The sequence below is a fragment of the Onychomys torridus genome, chromosome 9 (assembly GCF_903995425.1).
Source record: "Onychomys torridus chromosome 9, mOncTor1.1, whole genome shotgun sequence".
In the NCBI taxonomy this organism is placed as follows: domain Eukaryota; kingdom Metazoa; phylum Chordata; class Mammalia; order Rodentia; family Cricetidae; genus Onychomys; species Onychomys torridus.
Genome location: NC_050451.1, coordinates 52,733,782 through 52,753,839, shown reverse-complemented (window position 1 = coordinate 52,753,839; position 20,058 = coordinate 52,733,782). Strand labels below are relative to the sequence as shown.

The window sequence follows — 20,058 nt, the reverse complement described above, 5'->3', positions numbered from 1 at the left end:
CTGACTAAGGCAACTTAAGATAGAAAGGATTTATTTGGCTTACAGCTCCAGAGTATAGTTCCTCACTGTGGGGGAATCAAGATGGCAGCTAGTCACATTCTATCCACAGTCAAGAGGAAGAAAACAATGAATTAAGGCTTGCCAGTGTTGAGCTAGCCTTCCCCTTTCTTATTAAGTCCAAGACTCCTAGCCTAGGGAATGATGCAGCCCACAGTGAGCAAGTCCTCCCACACCAATGAACATAGTTAAGATTAAGATGATCCCTCATCGGTGTTCTCAGAGGTTCTTCTCCTAGGTGATTCTGGATTCTGCCAACTTGACAAAATGAACCATCATGGGGAGGTAAACAATTGAGTGGGGAACTCCTCCAGAGTGTAGCTACCTATATAAGCTGTCCATGGCAGTCTTCAGTGGCGTAGCTGCCTGTACTCATGTATGTTCAATAAGCACACTGGGTCACCAAGATGAAGTTGGATGGAATCCTTCCTTTGTTTTCTTGTTGGCCTCTCTGTTTGGAATAGATATTCATTTCTTGAATAGTCTCCCCAGGAAACATCATAGGACACACAGCCATTCCACCCCTATGTATCTACTCAAAGAAATTGGACATGGGATTCACAGGGCACAGGTGACAGGTACAGGGTGACAGGCATACAGGTGTATAATGGCCCATATATTGTCATTCACAATAGTCAAAAGAACAATGACCCAATTGTCCATTTTTGATGAACATAGGAACAAAAATAACTGTGGCCTACATGTGCAATGGAACAATATTCAGCCTGAAAAGGAATGAAATTTAAATACATGCTGTAATATGAATGACTCATGTAGTCATGATACAAAATGAAATAAACCAGACACAAAAGGACATCATACAATCCAGCTACCAGGGAGTTGGAGTAGGCAGATTTCATGGAGGCCCCTGTGAGAGGGAGAGTACCATGTCTTCACACAGCCCAGTAGACCTGTGCTGAACCAGTTGGACGCAGGGATCTGGGGTCCCTTCTCTGGCAGAAGGGCCTTATAGACCCTGTGGCTACTGGGGTGAGCCAGATCCAAGGAAGCAAGAGGGCTCCCATCAGATGGCCCTGAAAAGCCAGAGGCCACAGAATATATCCCACATTCTGGTAGCCTCAGTGTATACCCGGGGACCATTGTGTTCTCACAATCACAGGCACTCACTGAGGCCCGATGAATTTAGGATGTAAAGAAGTAACAGCAGCTGGCTGGGCCTGAGCCCTGTGACCCCTTGACAGCCTAGTCCTCCCATCTGGGGAAGAGGTATAAAAGCCACACCTACTACTGAGGATGATTTGAGGTTAACAGAAGCAGAGTAGGCCATGCCCATGAGCCATGGCTATTTAACATGAGGAACACATCAAGACTTGGTGGCGGATGTAAGTATGACAGATGGTGGTGTGTGTAACTCACTTGGAAAGATTTCTCACTAAAAGTCATTACAGTATTAGAGTTGTAATTTTATGCTGATAAAGTGAACTTCGTTTACTTAAAAAGAAGAATCCAGATACTTTGGAAGATCAATATCTACCCCAGAGTGAACCATAAAAGAAAAGGTCCAACCCATCACCTAGTGCCACACACATGGGGGCACCCTTTCCTACAGAGCCAGGAAGATGCCCAGTGCCATGTTTTTTTTCTGCAGATACCTGGGGTGTTCACCACAGGAGGTCTAGGGCTCTCCCCAGGAGGGTTCTGGACTTTCTCTTTCCCTACAGGGAATTCTACTGTCTCTTCTGCCCATGGGAGTGACAACAGGCTAGAACCTATATCCAGGGAGGCAGGGAAGTGGTGGTGGGCACCCTGCCTTTGTGGAAAGTAAGGAACAGGGTTCTCTCACTGCCTCCCTCCACACCAGGCACACAGTTGGCATTCTTGTGGGCCGGCACCGTGCCCAGCTCCAGGCCACCACAGAGCACATCCCCCACCTCCGATCTGCAGTCAGCAGCTGTTTCTGACAGGTGTCTCGCTCTCCACTGCAGATGGTGACCAAAGTGGGCCCGTTGGCAGGCAGCACATGGTGCCACCCCCTGCACATGCTGATGTGTTCACTGACACACAGATCAGCTTGCACTCTGTTTTGAGGTAGCCTTGCCTCTGGCTGCAGGTACAGCCAGGCTCCTCTCAGAACCCTACAGGGTTCTGGGACCACACACACACACACCTCAGCCTGGGACCCTTCAGCATTTGACAGACTGTAAATCTGGTGGGTCCTTGTTCCAGGCAGGTCCGACTCACTCTCCTTTGTGGTAGGGGAACTGTGTCTGGCTCTTTGCTCGTGCATTTGATACAGCAAAAGACTGGATTTCCATAGCTTCCCAGGTAAAATTGGCCTTGGCCCAGTGAGGCCCCAGGGATCCAGATGTAGGGGCTGAGCCACTCTTGACTCCTTCAATCTGTTTTCCTGAGTGGGGTCCATGTACATAAGACACACAAGACTTTTGGGAGCTACCCCTCTGGTAAGGTGAGTCTGGTATCTTGGTAAAATAACAAGCTATGGCTATGTCCATAGCTTAGATAGGGATCCAGGAGGAGAAGAGGGGGTCGGGTGGGAAGGCGGCTGACCTTCTGATGTCCTCTTTCCTGCTGCCTGCCTGCACCTTAAGGAGAGAGATGTCTCTGGGCATTGCCAGGGCTCAGCTTTTCTGCCCACAGCCCCCCAGGGGCCCCGCCTGCCCCATGTTTGGGCTGTTCATTCCAAACACTGAGCTAGCCAAGGCCGCCAGATGAGAGTGACATCTGGCTGAGACCATGGCCAAGTCTCTGCTGCTCTGTCCCTGGCAAGCAAGAGCTATGTTCCCAGTGCCAGATTCTCAAAGAGGGAGACAGAGAGATGGGGCAGAATGAAACCGCGCTCCCTGCCCAGCCATTTTTCTTCTTTCCTCCACGACACTTCAGTTGCCTCTTTGATTTTGTTGGAATCTGCATAGATGAGGAGTAAAATGCATCCTCCAGCGTGCTGGGGATGGTGGGTAGAAAGAACTGGAGGTGGACAGTGAGGAAGTGTGTGCACATACCACATACACATGCACATATATTTTGGGCCACAAAGCACAGAGGATGATGGGAGCTGTTCACTGGGGGTGCCCTGCAAAGACCCTCTGGAGTGAAGCACTTGGTGTGGCCTAAATAGTACCTGAATGACACAGCAGGAATCTGCGCTGTCTCCTGCTTTCCCAGTACAAGGTCAGTCTCTGCTTCCTGTCACTCTCTGTGGAGTGACCGTCTGGTGCCTGTAGGCTAGGCTGGAGCTAGCAACAGGAATCATCCCCCGTGTCCAGTAGGACAGGCATGAGAGCGCTTCCATCCAGAGGCACAAAAAGAAAGTCTGCTGCTGACGGCCCAGTATGGCCTCCAGTGGTCGTGGCAGCTTGTTAGCTGTGTGACCTTGGCCAAGCACCCGAACCTCTCTAAGTTTCTGTTATTCCTATGGAAAATAAGAATAATAGCCACTTGTGGTGTTTTGTGAGCTTAAGTAATACCTCTCATGGGGATATTGCCATTTTCGAAGTGAGCAAAGTCAAGTGTGCAAAGGTTAAGGGACTTGACCAGGGTCCTGTAAGTGGATAAGGTACTATCAGGAAAGGGGTTATGGAGTCCACAGAGAAGCAGCTCTCAGTTCTGGGGCAGCATGGCTCAAAGCATCTGAGATCTCCTCCTCAGCCCTCCCTGCTATGAACTCCTCACATGTCCGTCTGCCCTTCTTGGTGCTTCCGTGACACCTCAGTACAACTATAAATGACAGTGGTGTCTTTTCATCTGTGAGCCATGTCCCCCAGTTCTGTTTCTTATTTTGACTTCTCTGAGGTCTACAGGGATTTTCTTTCTCTCTGTAAAATCCATAGTTCAGGCTACTTCCCTGCCACCCGAGTGTACCGTGAAGTCCATGGACTGAAGAAACCGTGGGGACTCCTGGTGGGGCTGGGCTCGAGCCTAACCTCGCTGATGTTTATGAGTTGTCTGTGTGTGTGTCCTTGAACAAAGGACAAAAAAGAGTTCCATACTCCAAAGAGCAGAGCATGATGGAGAAATCTGGGCCTTCACAGTTAGGCTTCATCAGCTCCCTGGGTCCATGGTCAGGGGTTGGGGACCCAGTTTACAGTGGTGACGTGAATCAGCAAGACCAGTTTCAGGTGATGGACAGATTGGCAGAGGCAGGAGTGCTGGAGCTTGACTGTGGTAAGGCACAGTAATCACAAAGTGAGCAGGGCAGTGCAGAACAGAGCCAGGGCCCTTACAGGGCAGCATTCAGTCTCCTCAGCCCCAGCACCAGCCTGCTGATTCTAGACCTTGTCTCTCAGAAGCCCAGGATGTGGGGGTTTTGAGCAGGCGTAAATGGAGATGGTCCTTCTAGGCCATGTCCGGATTCTCTCTCACAGTGTATGCTCTGTGGCATCCAGTATGTATGTGGACAGAGTAGAGCACTTGGCAGGTGTCCCCGGAGCACCACTAAGTGGATGACACATGAGAATCAGGTCATTCATTTGGGTGGGACCAAGCTTAAGCTAGTCAGGCTCTTGATGCTCCCACCTGCTTTGGGCATAATCCATTCCTCATAATTCCCCTGCTGCGGTGGTCCATGGCTCAGAACATCTTCCTTCAAACACATGATTCCATTTCTTTGCGGGAGGAGGAGAGAGGGGATAGCCCCGAGAAGAAGGCTTTTCATCCCCCTCAAACTGGAGAGAAAGCCAGGCCTCCAGGTCAGATCCCCAAGGTTATTTGGTTTGGTGAGACTCAGCCTGGTTCAAAAGCAACCTCTATCCACTTGAGAGCTGCCGAGGATGCAATAGGGAACTTTTGACATCTACAGATACACAGTGTGTCTGAAATGCATCATGCCTTAGCAAAAACTCTAACGAACATGGATTTTATTGTCTTAGCCCGAAGGCATACCAATTATATGCAAATGCAAATGATGTAATTAGCTTCTGTTCTAGCTCTCTTCTCTGAAGGGATTTCCAGTTCTTCTGAGCACTGAAGAAAATAACAATTGTGTTTTGGCAGAGTGCACATTGCCTATGTTGAGTTCTCACCCCTAATACATACTTTCTTCCTTCCTCCCTCCATTCCGCACTCCCTCCTTCCTTTTCTCCCCTTTCCTCCTCTCCAAAAAAAAAAAAATTAAGATTAAGATTAAAGGCTAGAGGCTAGGCAGATGGCTCAGTTAGTAAAGGTCCTTTCCGTGTGAGCAAAAGGACCTGAGTTTGAGCCCCAGAGCCACATAACAAGCCAGGCACAGTGGCACACTCTTACAAAACCAGCCTTGGGGACAGGAGGGTCCCTGGGGCTCAGTGAGAGACCTGTCTCAAAACTGAGACAGTCAAGGAAGATGGCTGACAGCAACCACCGGTCTCCACAGAACAGGCACACAAAAACATTGACATAGCCATGGACACACAGAGAAATGGGAAAATAAGTAAGAGTAAACACCCCCCACTTCATTACTGAGAAACCTAGGCAGCCTGCACGGAGGCCTGTGCATCCGACCTCCACCCATTCTTTCCGAATCTGCTAGTGATGGCTGTATGGAGGGCGGGGCTGCTATTGTCTAAACCCTAAAGCAGTTTTGTGTGGATCAGCCACAGCCTCACATCTAGACTTGAAGTCACATGGCCTCGCTCTGCATGTTCACACTGGGGACCACACACTCACAGGGGCGCCCACGCCCACGCCGTCAGCTTCCTCAGCTTTCCGAGAGATCCACCAAGCCGCCATTCTCTTGCTTTTATGTCATCCAAATTCTCAGCCATGTGAGGCTGGAAGCTCAGTCGCAGCAGCTATACATCCTACATGCGTTTTCTCTTCGCGCTCACGTATTAATTGACAGTCCTATTTTTAGATTCCTTGGGTAATGATTTTAAGGCCCAGGCATTTCATTCTGGGCCCTGGCCAGTGCAGTGTGAAGTTATTCAGATCACAGCTCACGGGGGAATCTCTGCGTGCAAGCTGGCCAGGCTGTTGCAATGGGCAGATGGACCCTCGCCCAGGGCAGAGGAAGTCTCAAGGGAGGTTTTAATTCCCTAATACTGAAACGAAAACAATTTTTTTTGTCTTAATCAGTGAATTAAAAAAAAAAAAGTGGCCAAGTTTCATTTTTATTTTAGCATGGCATAAGAGAATTTTAAGAACTTGCCATTGCTTTTCACACACATTGCCATTGAAAGTTGGTTCTGTGTGTTCGAGAAGATTCTGCCAGCAGTTCTGCAGATAGGGAGTTGTGGCACCATTAAATAAAATATTTTCACCACCTCTGGGCAGGGGTGTTTGTGCACTGTACCCTGGTGATTTTCCCTGGACTTGGCCTTCACTGTGTTCCATATCTGCTAGACAGAAATGCCTACTTGAAATCACTGCACATGCCTCCTAATGGAGGCTGCATTCCTCCAGAGCATAGGACACTTTAAGCAATGGCTGTGCCAACCAACATTTTGACTCTTAATGAAGGAGAGATTTACTAATAATAAGGAACAGCCTTTATAAACACATAATGGTACATTTTTTGATAGCTTATGGGAACATGTGATTGATTTGCCACTCAAAAATTCTCATGAATTTATTAATTTAATCCACATCTATTAAAAAATTAGTTTCTAAGTTTCTGGGGCTATAACTGGTCAAGTCTGGTTCCCTGGCACCACGAGTAATATCTGAAGAGGGGCAGAGAAAAATGTTTCCTGAATTAAACCATAGGGTGTTCTCTCTCTGTCTGTCTCTGTCTCTGTCTCTGTCTCTCTGTCTCTCTCTCTCTCTCTCTGTCTCTCTGTGTGTGTGTGTGTGTGTGCGCGCGCACACACACACACACAGATAGATGCATGCATAGATAGAGATACTATGTACAATAGAAACATTGTATTGTAGGTATAGAAGCAAGGAGCTCAGTGGGACCATACTGGAGTCTTGGGGCCAGATTTGTTATACATGGATATCAACATACAACTTTAGAATATACTTAGAGCAGTGAAAAGGTCAACAGTGAAAGCCAACCAAGTAGCTAAGAAATGAACAAAAGCCAGGTATGGTGGTGCATGCCTTTAATCCCAGCAGAGGCAGGTGGATTTCTGAGTTCAAGGCCAGCCTAGTCTACAAAAAATTCCAGGACAGCCATGGTTGCACAGAGAAACACTGTCTTGAGAAAAAGAAAGGAGGAAAAAGGAGGAAAGGAGCTGGAAAGATGCACAAGGGCCTGAGTTTGATCCCCAGAACCCACACTAAAAAATGCTAGACATGATGGTGACATTTGTAATACCAGAGAAAGGTGGATCGCTAGGTCTCCCTAACTAGTCAGCCTAGACTCTTGGTACATTCCAGACCAATAAGAAAACCCTGTCTCTTAAATTTAAAAAAAGTGTACAGAGCCTGAAGATTGACACCCAAGGCTGTCCTCTGACCCCCACATGAACACACAGACGCATGTGCACCTGTACACACCCATGCACCCCCCACACACACACACATACACAAATATTTGAGTAGACATCTCACCTAAGAAGGTATATGGAGGGCATATTTGTGTAAGATGTATCCAAGTTTGTTATTAGGAAAATGAAAATGAAAGCTAATTTGGTCTTCCTGTTAAGACTTCCTTAGGAATTCTGACAGTTCCCAGGGCAAGGATGAGAGCCAGGGCCACTCTCAAACATTTTAGGTGGGAAGTCCAGCGATTGTGAAACTTTTTACCCAGTCGAATACACATTAACATCACGTGACTCAGCAGGCTCACCCCATATTTCTACCCAAGAGAAATATGACTTGCATTCTCATATACTTGTGGCAGTATTTTTCGTAATAACCTCCCACACTGGAGAGAAGAGAAATGGGCGAGCCACCTGAAGACACAGATGCCTAAAGAGACTCTGGGTTCAGGAAGGAACACTCCAGAAGTGCAGTGCTTTGGCGTGCTCTGTGCTTTTGAATTGAAGATATTCGAAGGTGTGGATGCTGCCTCTGAAGCAAGGATTCTCTAACCTTCTTTTGTCCCCACCCCAGGCACCCAGGGAGGGGCTGTCTCTGAAGTTCCCTCACCAGAGGGAGGAAAGTTCTTGCAAAAGAAATGTCATTCTCTTAAGCCCCCTTCCTAGGAATCTCATCAAAGAGCAGGAAAGATTAGCCACTGGCAAAGAGGCTCAAAGTCCCCAGCCCAGACAGACTTTGATCTGTTCTTCTGAGGATGCCTCTGAGAGGTCACCCAAAGACTTTATCTCAGACAGAAGTTAACTTTGTTCAAGGAACAATTCTGTCCCTCACCATGCTCTAACCTGCTTCCCCCCCCCCCCCCCCCGGAGAGGAATTTCTTCCCAGGCCATTGTGTGCTCTTTGGGTTCAATCCTTTCTCCTCAAAATCGTTTACTAGCCTCCTAAAGTAGCCCATGCCCAAATACCAGCTCCATTTCCCTCTGGGAGGAGAGGCTCTAAACTTCCACCTGCTTGCCCTTCTGAGTTTCTGTCTTGCATCACATCTGTGAGCATGCATGTGTGGACGGAACCTGTTCACCTTCCTTTCCTGATGCGACACTTGGTGTCCTTGGAAGGGAGCGCTCCCCTTGACCCTACAGCTCATGACCCCAAGTCCAAGACAGAGCAGGAGAAATGGTGGAGTTGGAAACTAGTCTAGCATGGACAGCACCTGTGCTGTACACATAAATAGAGACGGCACAGAAGTTGTAGGCTCATGGTTTCTAAACATCCAGGCAGAGACCAGCCAGGGGCCACAGGGAGAAGAGGCACAATTGAAGAGTGTTATTAAAATAAACGAGTTTTTTATTTCTTAAAATATGGACATAGTATCTCATCAAAAAGGAATATCAATAAGGAGACAGAAATTATAAAAACAAGTGTTATTAAAATAAAGTAGTGGTGCACCCCTTTAATCCCAACACTCAAGAGGCAGAAGCAGGCAGATCTCTGTAAGTTTGAGACCAGCCTGGTCTACAGAGTGAATTCCAAGATAGCAAAAACAATGTATTGAGGCCCTATCTCAAAAGTAAAGAGAAAAAATTATAAAACAAAGAACCAAATCGACATTTTGGAAGGACACAGAACCAGGTGGAGAGTCCAAGGTGCACCTTCAATGACAAACTTCTCTAGATGGAGGGGCTGGGTTGGCAGAAGCAAAGAGCGCGCTCGAGGAGAAGTCAATGGAGAATTTCTAGTCCTGGAGTCAAAAAGAAGCAAGAACGGGCCAAAGATGGTTGCACAACTCTAAGAGCAACCAGCTCCATCACTGTCAGAATACAGAGAGAGTCAAGGGAAACACTGCAGGCTGGGTGTCGTCGATGGTTTCAGAATTTTCAGTTGGCTGTGCTTGGTCTGTTGTTTTGGGACTCTGGCGCATGGTGTCCAGGAAGGGAAAAAAATGAAAGGAAGAAGCTGGGGTCACAGTCGCCCTTTCCAGGGTATCTCTCAATGACCTAAGCTCCTCCCAATAGATCCTGCCTTCTAAGGGTTCCACCAGGTCCATCGCCCTATAGGCTGAGGACCAGGTTCTTCAACATAAGATCTTTTGGAGAATATTCAAGATGTAAACTGTAGCAATACCAACTGCTGAACTGTAAGCTCTCGGGCTCTGGGAGACATGAGTCAGAGAAGGTTTCAGAGGGTTTCTCCATGTTTAACTGTCTCATTTCACACTTGGGGAAACAACGACCCAGGTGGGTAGCAGCAACCAACCAATCCGTGTAACAACTGGACATGAGAGTCTTTGACTGCTCTGTGACCCGAGACCCTCCTCACTTTACTGCTGGAAGTTCTGAATCCCGGGGAAGTCCCCAAGGCCTGTGGACAACCAGCACGGTTGGCCGCTCTGTACTGTACAAACTGGGACCAGTCTTGGAGATGCTGAGATTCTAATGTGAGTTCTGAGCTCCAGCAGCGGCCATGTTGCTTTGAGTCCTTTTTCTAGTCAGTCTCTTGGGATGAAGGATCTTTCCTTTTAATGAAATCTGCATTTTGTCCCCAAGGTGAAAACCAGTGTCCTTGGCTCTTCTGAGAAAATGAGAAGTGGTTTCTTTTGTGTAATGAATGCTGGGAACACACAAAAACAGAGGTTGTTCTTAATTGACTGCTGATATGGAAAAGCAGATCATAACTCCTAAAGATACACAAAGCAGGAGGAGAAAGGGGAAGGAGGGCGGGGGGGGGGGGTTCTCACACAACTGAAAGCCACAAACGGAAACCTGACTCAAGGATGAAGTCATCTGAATTCCTTGTGACAACCAGCAGATGTCAATAGCAAGATCAAATCCAGAGAAGTCTTCAAGCCTTGATCCCATGGTTGGTAAGAGGGGTTAGAGGTGGGATGCACAGCCTGTAACACCCCAGCCATCCAACTCTGAGCCTTGTCCTCCGGCCCAGGGCTTGGCTAGTAGAGAAGGGATTTGGACTATCTAGATCCCCCTGGGAAACATGAGAGGGCCCCCACTTTAGTTCAGTCACTTACAGACCTTGCTGCAGATAAGCAGGGATGCCTCAGAGGTACCAGCCACCTTTGCCTAAGTTCAGGTGGCCCCTTTGCGCCTGTGGCATGCTCCTTCAGGCCACTGTGTTACAGAGAGGTGGGAGAACTCAGGGCAGAGTTCCTCAGGTGGGCATGTGACAGGAGACTCCCACCTCTGGGGCAATCTCCTCCTGCTCTCCCTGGCATTCTCTCCTGGGTTTCCTCTTGGATCAACCCATTTCCTGGTCACTATGCCAAAGAGGGGAAAGAGGAAAAGCCCCTGCTGCTTTGTACATTCCACCCGGAAACCAGAAGTTAGTTTGAGTCACAGGAGCTCATTGGTCAAGGCAAGTATCATGGGCAGCCTGAGTTCAGGAGGGGGGAGGGGCTTGGCAGACCCCTGCCACTATCTGCCACCTTCCTCCCCAAGGGCAGAGTTTCTCAGATTGTCATTGTCACATGGGCCCTACAGGTTCTTTTTTGTGTATATATGTGCATGTGTGTGCAGGTATACATGTGGAAGCCAGAGGACAACCTTGAGTATCATTTCTTGGCTGCCATCCAATTTGGGATTTGAGAAAAGGCTCTGGCTGGCCTGGAGCCCACCAAGTAGGCTAGCCTACCAGGGGGCTGCAGGGATCCATCTGTCTTACCTCCTCAGTGCCTGCATTGACAGTATGGGCTACCACACTGGACTTTTTCACGTGGCTTCAGAGATCACACTCAGGTCCTTGTTCTTATGTGGTAGGTACTTTGCCAACAGAACTATCTCCCCAGCTCCCAGGTGATCATTTTTAAATGCAGGGTCCACTTTTGTGTGTGGCATGTGCATGAGTTTCCATGTGTGTAGTCTTATGTGTGCATATGTGTGGAGGCCCGAAGTTGATATAGGGTGTCTTTTTCAGTCACTCTCCACTTTATTCATTGAAACAGAGTCTCCCAGTTGAATCCAGAACTTGCCACTCAGGTACACTCACTAGCCATTTTGCCCCAGGACTCCCTGTCTCCTATCTAGTGCTAGCATTATAGGATCTGGGATCAGAACTGTAGTCCTCATGCTTCTGTGGCAAGTGCTTTATCCGTAGACCCATCTCCCGACTCTGCTCCTCACACATTTTGATATGTGGCATTCTGGTCACCTGGAAGCCACCTAGAGACTAAACCATTGTGTGTGTGTGTGTGTGTGTGTGTGTGTGTGTGTGTGTGTATCTCTGTCTCTCTCTCTGTATCCCTCTCTGTGTCTGTCTCGTGTGTGTATGTGTGTGTGTGTGTATGTGTGTGTGTGTGTCTTTGTGTGTATGTCTGTGTGTGTTTCTGAGTCTCTATCTTTGTGTTTGTGTGTATATCTGTGTGTCTGTCTATGTGTATGTGTGTGTGTGTGTATCTGTGTGTCTGTCTGTGTATCTGTGTGTGTTTCTGAGTCTCTCTGTCTCTGTGTATCCCTCTCTGTCTGTCTGTCTCGTGTGTGTGTGTGTGTGTGTGTGTGTGTGTGTGTGTGTGTGTGTGTATGAAGGACACACCATAGTACAGAATTTAGTAGAAGTGGATCTGAAAGAAAGTGAAGTGATGTCTAGGTTCAGAAGGGAAGGAAGGTAGGAATCAGTCAGATAGTGTACCTGGTACAAGCACCCTGTGCCACTAGAGGGCAGTCTGAGGAGCTGAGCCCCCACCTCCTCCTTATCCTGCTAAAGCAGAGGTCAGCCTCCAGGAAATCAGACCCCAATTTCCTATGGACATAGGATCACAAATTGAATTTCTGTTCTAGAAAGCTGGTTTCATGCTATTAAAATGTTTATGCGAGTACTGATTAAATATGTATATACATTTTACAAATAATGACATAAAAATCTAACACTTAAGCCTAAATGCTTGTTGTCAGTAGAGTTGGGGTTTGGATCTAACTTCATGTTGCCTTCAATAGCAGAAGGATGAGGGAGTTTGAGTTCCAGGTACCCTCTCTCTTTCCTGGAGGGTTTCCTTAGAACCAATGCACCTGCTTCTCCTTGTAAGCGCCTCAGACTGTGATCAGGATTAAGGTCATCTGTTTTGAAAATGCTTGTCAGTGATTGGATGTGCCTGCACATTTGAGGTCAGCACTGGCTCTGGGGCTGGACATATTTCTGCCTGGGCCTGCTGCTGCTCCACATGGCCTGAGCTAAGGGGTCTCTGGTCTGCTTTCCTGGGGATGGAGGAGCGGGTGGTTTCCATGCAGTTCGCCAAGTATGCAGGGCACTTGGGGAATGTCAGTGACTAATGATGAGCTTATTAGAACGGCTGCTGTACTTAGAATGAGTATATATATATATACATATATATATATATATATATATATATATATATATATATATATATTTGTTAATTTTATTAAAGACAGGCCTTGAAGGTCAGATGGGCCTGCTGTGCCTCTGCTGGACACTTCCTTGTATCTGTGGTGCTCACAGGTGTGGCTGGGGCTGAGGCCATCTGTCTGGGCCTGAGGTCACTGGGGTGTGGAAGAAGGCCTCCACCTCACTGTCGCCTGTGCATAGGGATCTATTCAGATACAGAAGAGGGTAGTACGTGGAGGGGGTCAGTGGAGCTCCTTCAGGAGGGTGAGGGGTGGGCTGGCTTTCCTCCAGGGTGAAGACTCGGCAGGGTGTCACACTTTTGTGCCTCCTCATACCCTCAGGAGAGCAGCGAATCTGGTCCAGTACCCACTGGATAGACCGGAAAGCTTTTTCCAGTGGGATCTGCAGGAGAAGGAAGGCCTGGGAGGCTTCCTGGGTCACAGCAGATAAGGGAAAGGGAAGGATTGTAACAAAAGCAGACTGATGTCGATCCAACTTAGGTTTTTTAGTTAGATTTTTCTCCTTACAATATACACATACATACAAACAATACCAGGAAGGGAGGGAAGCAGAGGAGAGGGGAGGGGAGGGGTGGGGTGGGGAGGGGAGGGGAGGAGAGAGAGAGAGAGAGAGAGAGAGAGAGAGAGAGAGAGAGAGAGAGAGAGAACAAACACAAACCACTTGAGTTGCTGAAACAATGTTTCGCAGTCAGCGAGATGGGAGATGGGAAGGGAGTGGTACAGCCAGATGGCTCCCTCCTCCTGAAGAACTAGCTGGTCCTGGCAGAGGCCGGTGGCCAAGGAAGAGCTGCACCCGGGAAAACAGGCTGGGGCTCCTACGAGTCAGGAACAGGGGTTTGTCCAGCACAGGACCTTCTGCCTGGCAGATCTGAGCCAACCTCGTCAGTTTTCCTGCCCAGGACCCATTTCAATGCCAAGAGGTGGCTAGTAGGGCCTGAAGGAAGAGCCAGTTCTAGGGTGGGTGGGGTTCAGGAAAAGGAGGTGGCCGGCAGTCTGTCTCCTGATCGGTTCCTATTGCTTCTAAGAGGTTTTATGAGTGAAGTGCCTGCCATCTTGTGGCCGACACTGGTACTGCCTGAGCCCCAGTCCCTCTTCCCTCCCCCTGCTCCCCAGCACTGCTCAGCTGGTATGCCCTAGGTGGGAAAGATAGCCTGTGAGAACAAGGCGGTTCAGAGAGGCCTCTCCTCATAGTCCAGCCTCAATGAACTTTCGGAAGGCTCTGAGTTTGGGATGGCCACTCATTCATACAAGGACCATCATCTGTGAAAAAGAGGATATGGGTGGGTAGTGTAGGAGGAGGAGCCAGGCCCTGTCCACCTTCCCAAGAGCAGACCCGTCCAAAGGAGGCAAAGAGCAGACCCCTGGATGACCTGGGAAGGGGGAAGGGAGCAGAAGACCCCTCCCCCTTGATCACAGTGTGGCAGTATAGTTGAGGTCAAAACAGGAGTCCCCTTCCCAGAGCAAGGGAGGGGCAAACACTCTCTAGGTAGGTGCCTCCACAGTGAGAGTGCAGAGCTCTCTGAGGTCAAAGGTGTGTGCCTTTCTGGGTGGAGACCGAGAAGGTGTGAATGCCGCTTGCTCAGGCCTTTGACTCACGTGTAGACATGGCCACAGAAGGCAGAGCTGTCATAGTCACAGAGATCAGATCCCCTTTGCTTGCCCTGGACCAAGAATGTCAAACTCTGAACTTGGCTTTTTCTTTCTGCAAGCTCTCTGCCACCTGAAGCAGATGGTACCTGAAGCAGATGGTATAATCACGGCTTGGGGGTGCTCTTTACCGTAATAGTCCGTCCGTACCACCACCCTGTGTCCCAGAGCCAGCCGCACATCAGGATGCCACTGACGGTTTGATGGTCTGTTACTACTGCACACCCAGGACACTGGCCCATCCTCCTTGCAGTGAGGTCACCCCTCACTAATGTAAGCACGCCAGCAGCTGCCGGCCCAAGTGCTCATCCTCTGGAGGCTCCCTTTCTCTGAAAACTCTGGTACCAGATCGCAAGCTAGCTGGGGTTCTAGCATGGAATGGAGAACTTTCAAGGTATTCCAGAGATGGAGTTGACAGAGGGAATTGGTGTTCACAGGCTCCTTTGAAGGGCAGTTAGAATAGAGGCCTGGAAAAACACAGGGTTCTGGCATACAGAGTCATCACTGAACCACAGGAACTTATTGCCATGAGGCCTCAATTGCTCACAGCCCAGGACAGAAGGCCCTCAGAGGTGGCCAGGAGGAATCATGGCGGAGGCGCCTGTACCCATCCTACTGACTACGCCTTGCAAATCTCAGCCTTTCTTTGTGTCAGCCACTCAATTCTACTTTGGTCTCTCCTGAGTGGGACAGAAAGTGGATGGGTGCTGGTACCAGGACTTGGGCAGTGTAGCCTCCGGATATTCTGCGTCTGTGGTCACAGGCCACCCGAACATGTCAGGCATCGAGACACATGATCTCACACACACTGTTAAGTAGTTGTTGACAATAAAACTTCCTTGGTGGCGGCTGTGAGGTGGAAATTAGCACATGAAGTCTTTGCCCAAGTCTGGCATATAGTAAACTCTCAACAATTGCTATATATATATATGTTTAGAATGGTTCCTTGTTCTCATTTCTAACTCTTACAAAAACAAAACAAAATAAAAAACCTTGGCTGCCTCTGTGTTGTGTGGTCCAGCTGCAGGCTTTGACAGGGACACCGATCCTCGCTCTTTCCAAGCCTGGCGAATCTGCCTCCTGGTTAAGAGGGCTGAGCAGAAAAGGCCTGCATCAGCGAGTGGCATGAGAACAGAGGTAGGATCCACTGACTGGAGGTCTGAGGGTTCATCTCAGATAGATCAGCCATGGCCTGGCCAGCAGTCTCATCCATGCACGGGCTGGGCTGCTCTGGGCTCAGCACTGAGAGTGAATTTCTAATGCCTGGTGCTCCAATACTTCAGGGCAACTGGCAACAAGATAGAATCGGGACAGAGCTGAAAGCCAAAAGGGAAAAAGGCAGGGCTGCACTCCACAGGGAATCATGTCTGTTTCCTAATCTGTCTCCTGCCCCAAATAGCTCTGCTCTCCTCCCCCACTTGTGTTGATGTGTTTCCTGCCTGGGGAAGCAGATGCCACCAAGACTTAAACTAGGTCACAGAGGGCTATGATGGGCTGACTCAGGCCCACAGGTCACGTCCTCCTCTGACTAGGATCTCCAGGTTCCTGGAACAGAGCTCAGAGCATGGACTCTGGGATCCACAGAGCACAACTCTCTCTATGAACTGGGAGTGGGTAGAGCCTGTCCCTGGGCTGGGGACATAGCCCCTGGCTTACCTGTCTTTCTGGTTCTCTTTCCTCCTGGGAAACCAGAGAGCCACAGGGCTCTGCTGCTATCCTGGAGGAGGTTTGGAACTGCCGTCCAAAAGCAGGGCTCCTGTCAGGTATGGGGCTGTGGGCAGAATATAAATTATACAACGGAGACATTTGACTCACAGTCTCTAAAGCAGGTCAGGGCACTTGCTGCCAAGCCTGGCAGCCTAAGTTCAATCATCAGGGTCCCCTGGTAGAAAGAGAACACAAATGTTCACAAGTTATCTGTCCTCCACACGTGTGTTATAGTGCTTGCACACGTGCATACACACACACACACACACACACACACACACACACACACACACACGCATGCACGTAATAAAAAGAAAATACTTTAAACTCTGACTCACACTCAATTTCAAGTCCCAATCCACCAAGACAGATTGATAAGTATCCATGTAGAATTATCTACCAGGGAAGGGTAAGCCATGTGTCCCTCAGCCGGCCACACTCCCTCCTTCTCGGGAGTCCTGTGTCCAGCATTGGGTCCTGAGGTCTCTCCCTCTCTCTCCATAGGTTCTTTCTAAAAATGGCTTTGGCCCCATCACCACTGACATCCGAGAGGGCCAGGAATTCTACTATGCCGAAGACTACCACCAGCAGTACCTGAGCAAGAACCCAGATGGCTACTGTGGCCTTGGGGGCACTGGAGTGTCCTGCCCAATGGCCATTAAAAAATAATTTCTCTCCACGAAGTTGGCCCTGGAGGTTCCAGCAAAGCGACGGTGGCTGGACAGAGCGTCACTGCTGTGATTGACACCCGTCGATTTCCAAAGAGCGCACAGCAGCACAGCACACAGGCATTTACATGAATATGGTTGTCACTGGGGTTCGATTTACCGGAAGTGCTAGGACAAGCTGATAAATTGTAATTTGTCTTCTGATCAGTCTGGGTGGGGTTGAGCATGACATTTTAGTGGATCATTTGGGATCTAAGTGGAGATAATGAGTGCCCTGTGTCCACCTGCTTGGGCTTGAAGGGATGCTAAGGGTTCTGAAGCAGGGAGATGGCTGGCAGGGCAGGGAGTACAAGGACTCCTTGGCCTGTGCTGACATACCTCACCCCACACCCCTGCCCTCAGGTGCCTAATTCATTAATGTCTACAGGCTCCATGAATCATTTGCCGAAACGCTTTGCTCCGCTGACCCTAGACATGATGTAAGGGGTTTCTCTCCCTTCTCCATCCTCTCTCTGGTAAAGAAAAGACATGAGTGACCTTAATGAATGCTAACATTCTGTTCACAGCTATGAAAAAGCTTGTTCTAATAAAAATCTACAGTTGGTAATAGCAACTGCCTGCTGTGTGTCTGACTTTCCTTGTTCAGGAAGGATATTTGAAGTATTGCAAAGCCAAGTTAAGAGCTCAGGAAGAAAGAAACCAAAAACAACATAAGCCCTCCCTGATTATTTTTCCCTAAGTGGGAAATAATATTAAGTTTTTTGGCAAGTGTGTGCTCCTCTGACTCTCTGTGGCTTTAGTAACAAATAGTCGTTTTCAAGGTGCCTGTCACATTTTACATCAAGGACAGTTGTACTTAGAGCAGACACCTTCAGTCTTTGCCCTTGAAGAGAAGAACATTTTCTTCAAGACAAGAAACCATAATCATGTAACCAAATGAATGGGCAAGATAACTTCGGGTCTTGATACAGGATAGAGAGATGCTGGCTCTGGAGGCCATGGAGCTGTGTGCAGGGTCATCTCAGCTAGACAGAGTCACCACAGCCCCCATAAGGTGGTAAACCTAGAGTATAATGGTCTACCATGTGCAGCAGTCCACAGGTGAGTGCATGCCAGGAAACACACACACACACACACACACACACACACACACACACACACACACACACGGGTGAGATGTTAATAGAAGGGTTTCTAAGCAGAAGGGCTAGAAGTCAAGTGATCAGAGCAGGACTAGAGAGACTGAAAGGCCAGTGGGACTGAGTTTGCAGAAGGGTGCCCTGAGGGGAGGGTAAGGTGGGTAGAGCTGCCTCAGGGAGGATCATTGAGAAACCTGAGAAGGGGTCTTTACTGAATGGCAGCACTGGGCAGCTCTGACTCCTCCCTGGCTTTTGACTTTGGCACAGTGAACAGGGTGTTTTTGGCCTGTGAGGGCACAGATCTGGGCTGGGAATGGGTGCATGGTCCTGGCTTCGCTGCAGACATGTGGAGTAAGGCAGTTTAGGGGCAGATCTTCAGCCTGGAAGGCATCTGAATAGTAAGCTAGGGAATGCTCTGCAGCCAGATGCCATGGAAGCATGTGAGATCATGTGGGAGACAATGAAGAAGTCTGAGGAGTGGGGGCCTCTAGTGATGCCCAGAGATGTCTGGTCAAAGGAGAAGCAGAAGACCTTGGAAAGTGACACGAGGCTGGCTGTGAAGGAAAGATGTCCCCCAGGGAGAAGGCACAGGGCCCTCAGAGTACTCCAAGGGAGCACCCCTTGAACCTTGCCCTGAGCCTTCCACAGAAGAAACTGAGGCTTTCACCAAGGTGTCCCTCTCTGGACACATGAACCTAGCCCAGGTACCCTCAGCGCTGCAGGCTGCCAGTAACAGACACGAGTCCCACGAGGACCACCAGATAGAATCACAAAGACAAGCGGGGTCTTGATTCAAGGCAGTCTCGTGGGACCTGGGGTGTCTGACTCTCAAAGCAGACGTCCTTCCCCACGCCCAGGAGACACCAGTGCATCAACCATGTCTCTGGTACTGTAAGCCCCGCGCTCCAACATCTACTTGATGTCCATACATTTGCATGTCTTGTTCTACGAAACCCACTGACCCAATCCAGTCTCCTAGACTTGACCTTCTGTCATACCCTCACTCCTCTTGGCTTTCCCCTGAGAGTGTGCTTGTCCATACAGAAACAGAGAGTTCACATGCCCAACCGCCAACTTGATTGGATTCTAACATTCCTAGCCACTTTCTAGCTGCTCCCATCAGCACAGAACCCACTGTGATTATTCTAACCCTCCCCATAGCTGTGCAATCTGCTTGTCCTGGTGGGTTCATCTTCCTATAGATTCTGCAGTAAAGCCTCCTCTGCTTCAGGATGCTGCCCTCCTCTCCATCCCGTCCCCACCCCCCACCCCCGCCCCTGCCCCATGCTTCTCTGGGCCAGTCCCCATGCCTAATCTAGAACCAACATAGAACACGTTATCTTTTTAATAGTACAATTTTTGGTACAGGATCTCACTATGTAGCCCTGGCTGGCCTGGAACTCATGTCAATTAGGCCGGCTTCAAATTTAAAGACATCAGCCTACCTCTGCTGGGATGAAAAGCACACACCACCACACCCAACTGAAAAGTTGTCATTTTTCTTTTGTGAAGATTTTATCTTTATTTTATGCATGTGTTTGCTTGCAAATGTTCGTAAGTACACCACATGCATGTCTTGAAGGTATTTTAATGTACCAAAACCTCTTTCGTGGACCCAAATATCATCTGCTGTGGTGTCTCATGCTCACCAGAGGAGCGATGCATAGTTCATTGTTGCTGGTGGGATAGTTTACAGATTACATCAGAGCCAGTGGGTGGTGTGGTCCAGGCCTTCTCTCTCCTTACCAGTGGTCGACCTGCCAGCCTCATCAGGTAAGGGAGATGTTGAAATCTCCAAATTGTGGCTATGCCTGTTTCTTCATACAGTTTCCCTGAATTTGCTTTGTGAAGATGGAGAGTCTGTCCCTAGGGACAGGAACATTTAAGGTTTACACAGCTTCCTGATGCAATGACCCTCTTCATCCATCCATCCATCCATCCATCCATCCATTCATTCTAGCAGCAGTACCTCCCCACTTTAAGAAGTCCTCTTTGCTGCACAGAACCCTGCTTTAGGAGGGTTCACAGGTGTGGTGTGTAGTCTTGGTTAGCAGCTCAACCTGACATAGAGGCCATTAGGAAGCAAACCCCGAG

The 20,058-nt window shown here is 48.9% G+C and overlaps 1 protein-coding gene across 6 annotated transcripts in view; it reads left to right on the top strand.

Moving 5' to 3' along the window:
• The window catches only part of Msra (methionine sulfoxide reductase A), a 325,520-nt gene extending 308,086 nt beyond the window's left edge, over positions 1–17,434 (top strand). For 5 of the 6 annotated variants that reach the window (XM_036199086.1, XM_036199092.1, XM_036199093.1 and 2 more), the window contains exon 6: positions 16,662–17,434. In XM_036199086.1, coding sequence (XP_036054979.1) covers positions 16,662–16,826 — 165 coding nt within the window. In that variant the 3' untranslated portion in view covers positions 16,827–17,434. Of the gene's footprint in view, positions 1–15,471; positions 15,588–16,661 lie in introns of all 6 variants that reach the window. The other variant, XM_036199087.1, reaches the window with a different exon arrangement.
• Positions 17,435–20,058: the final 2,624 nt, after the last annotated feature.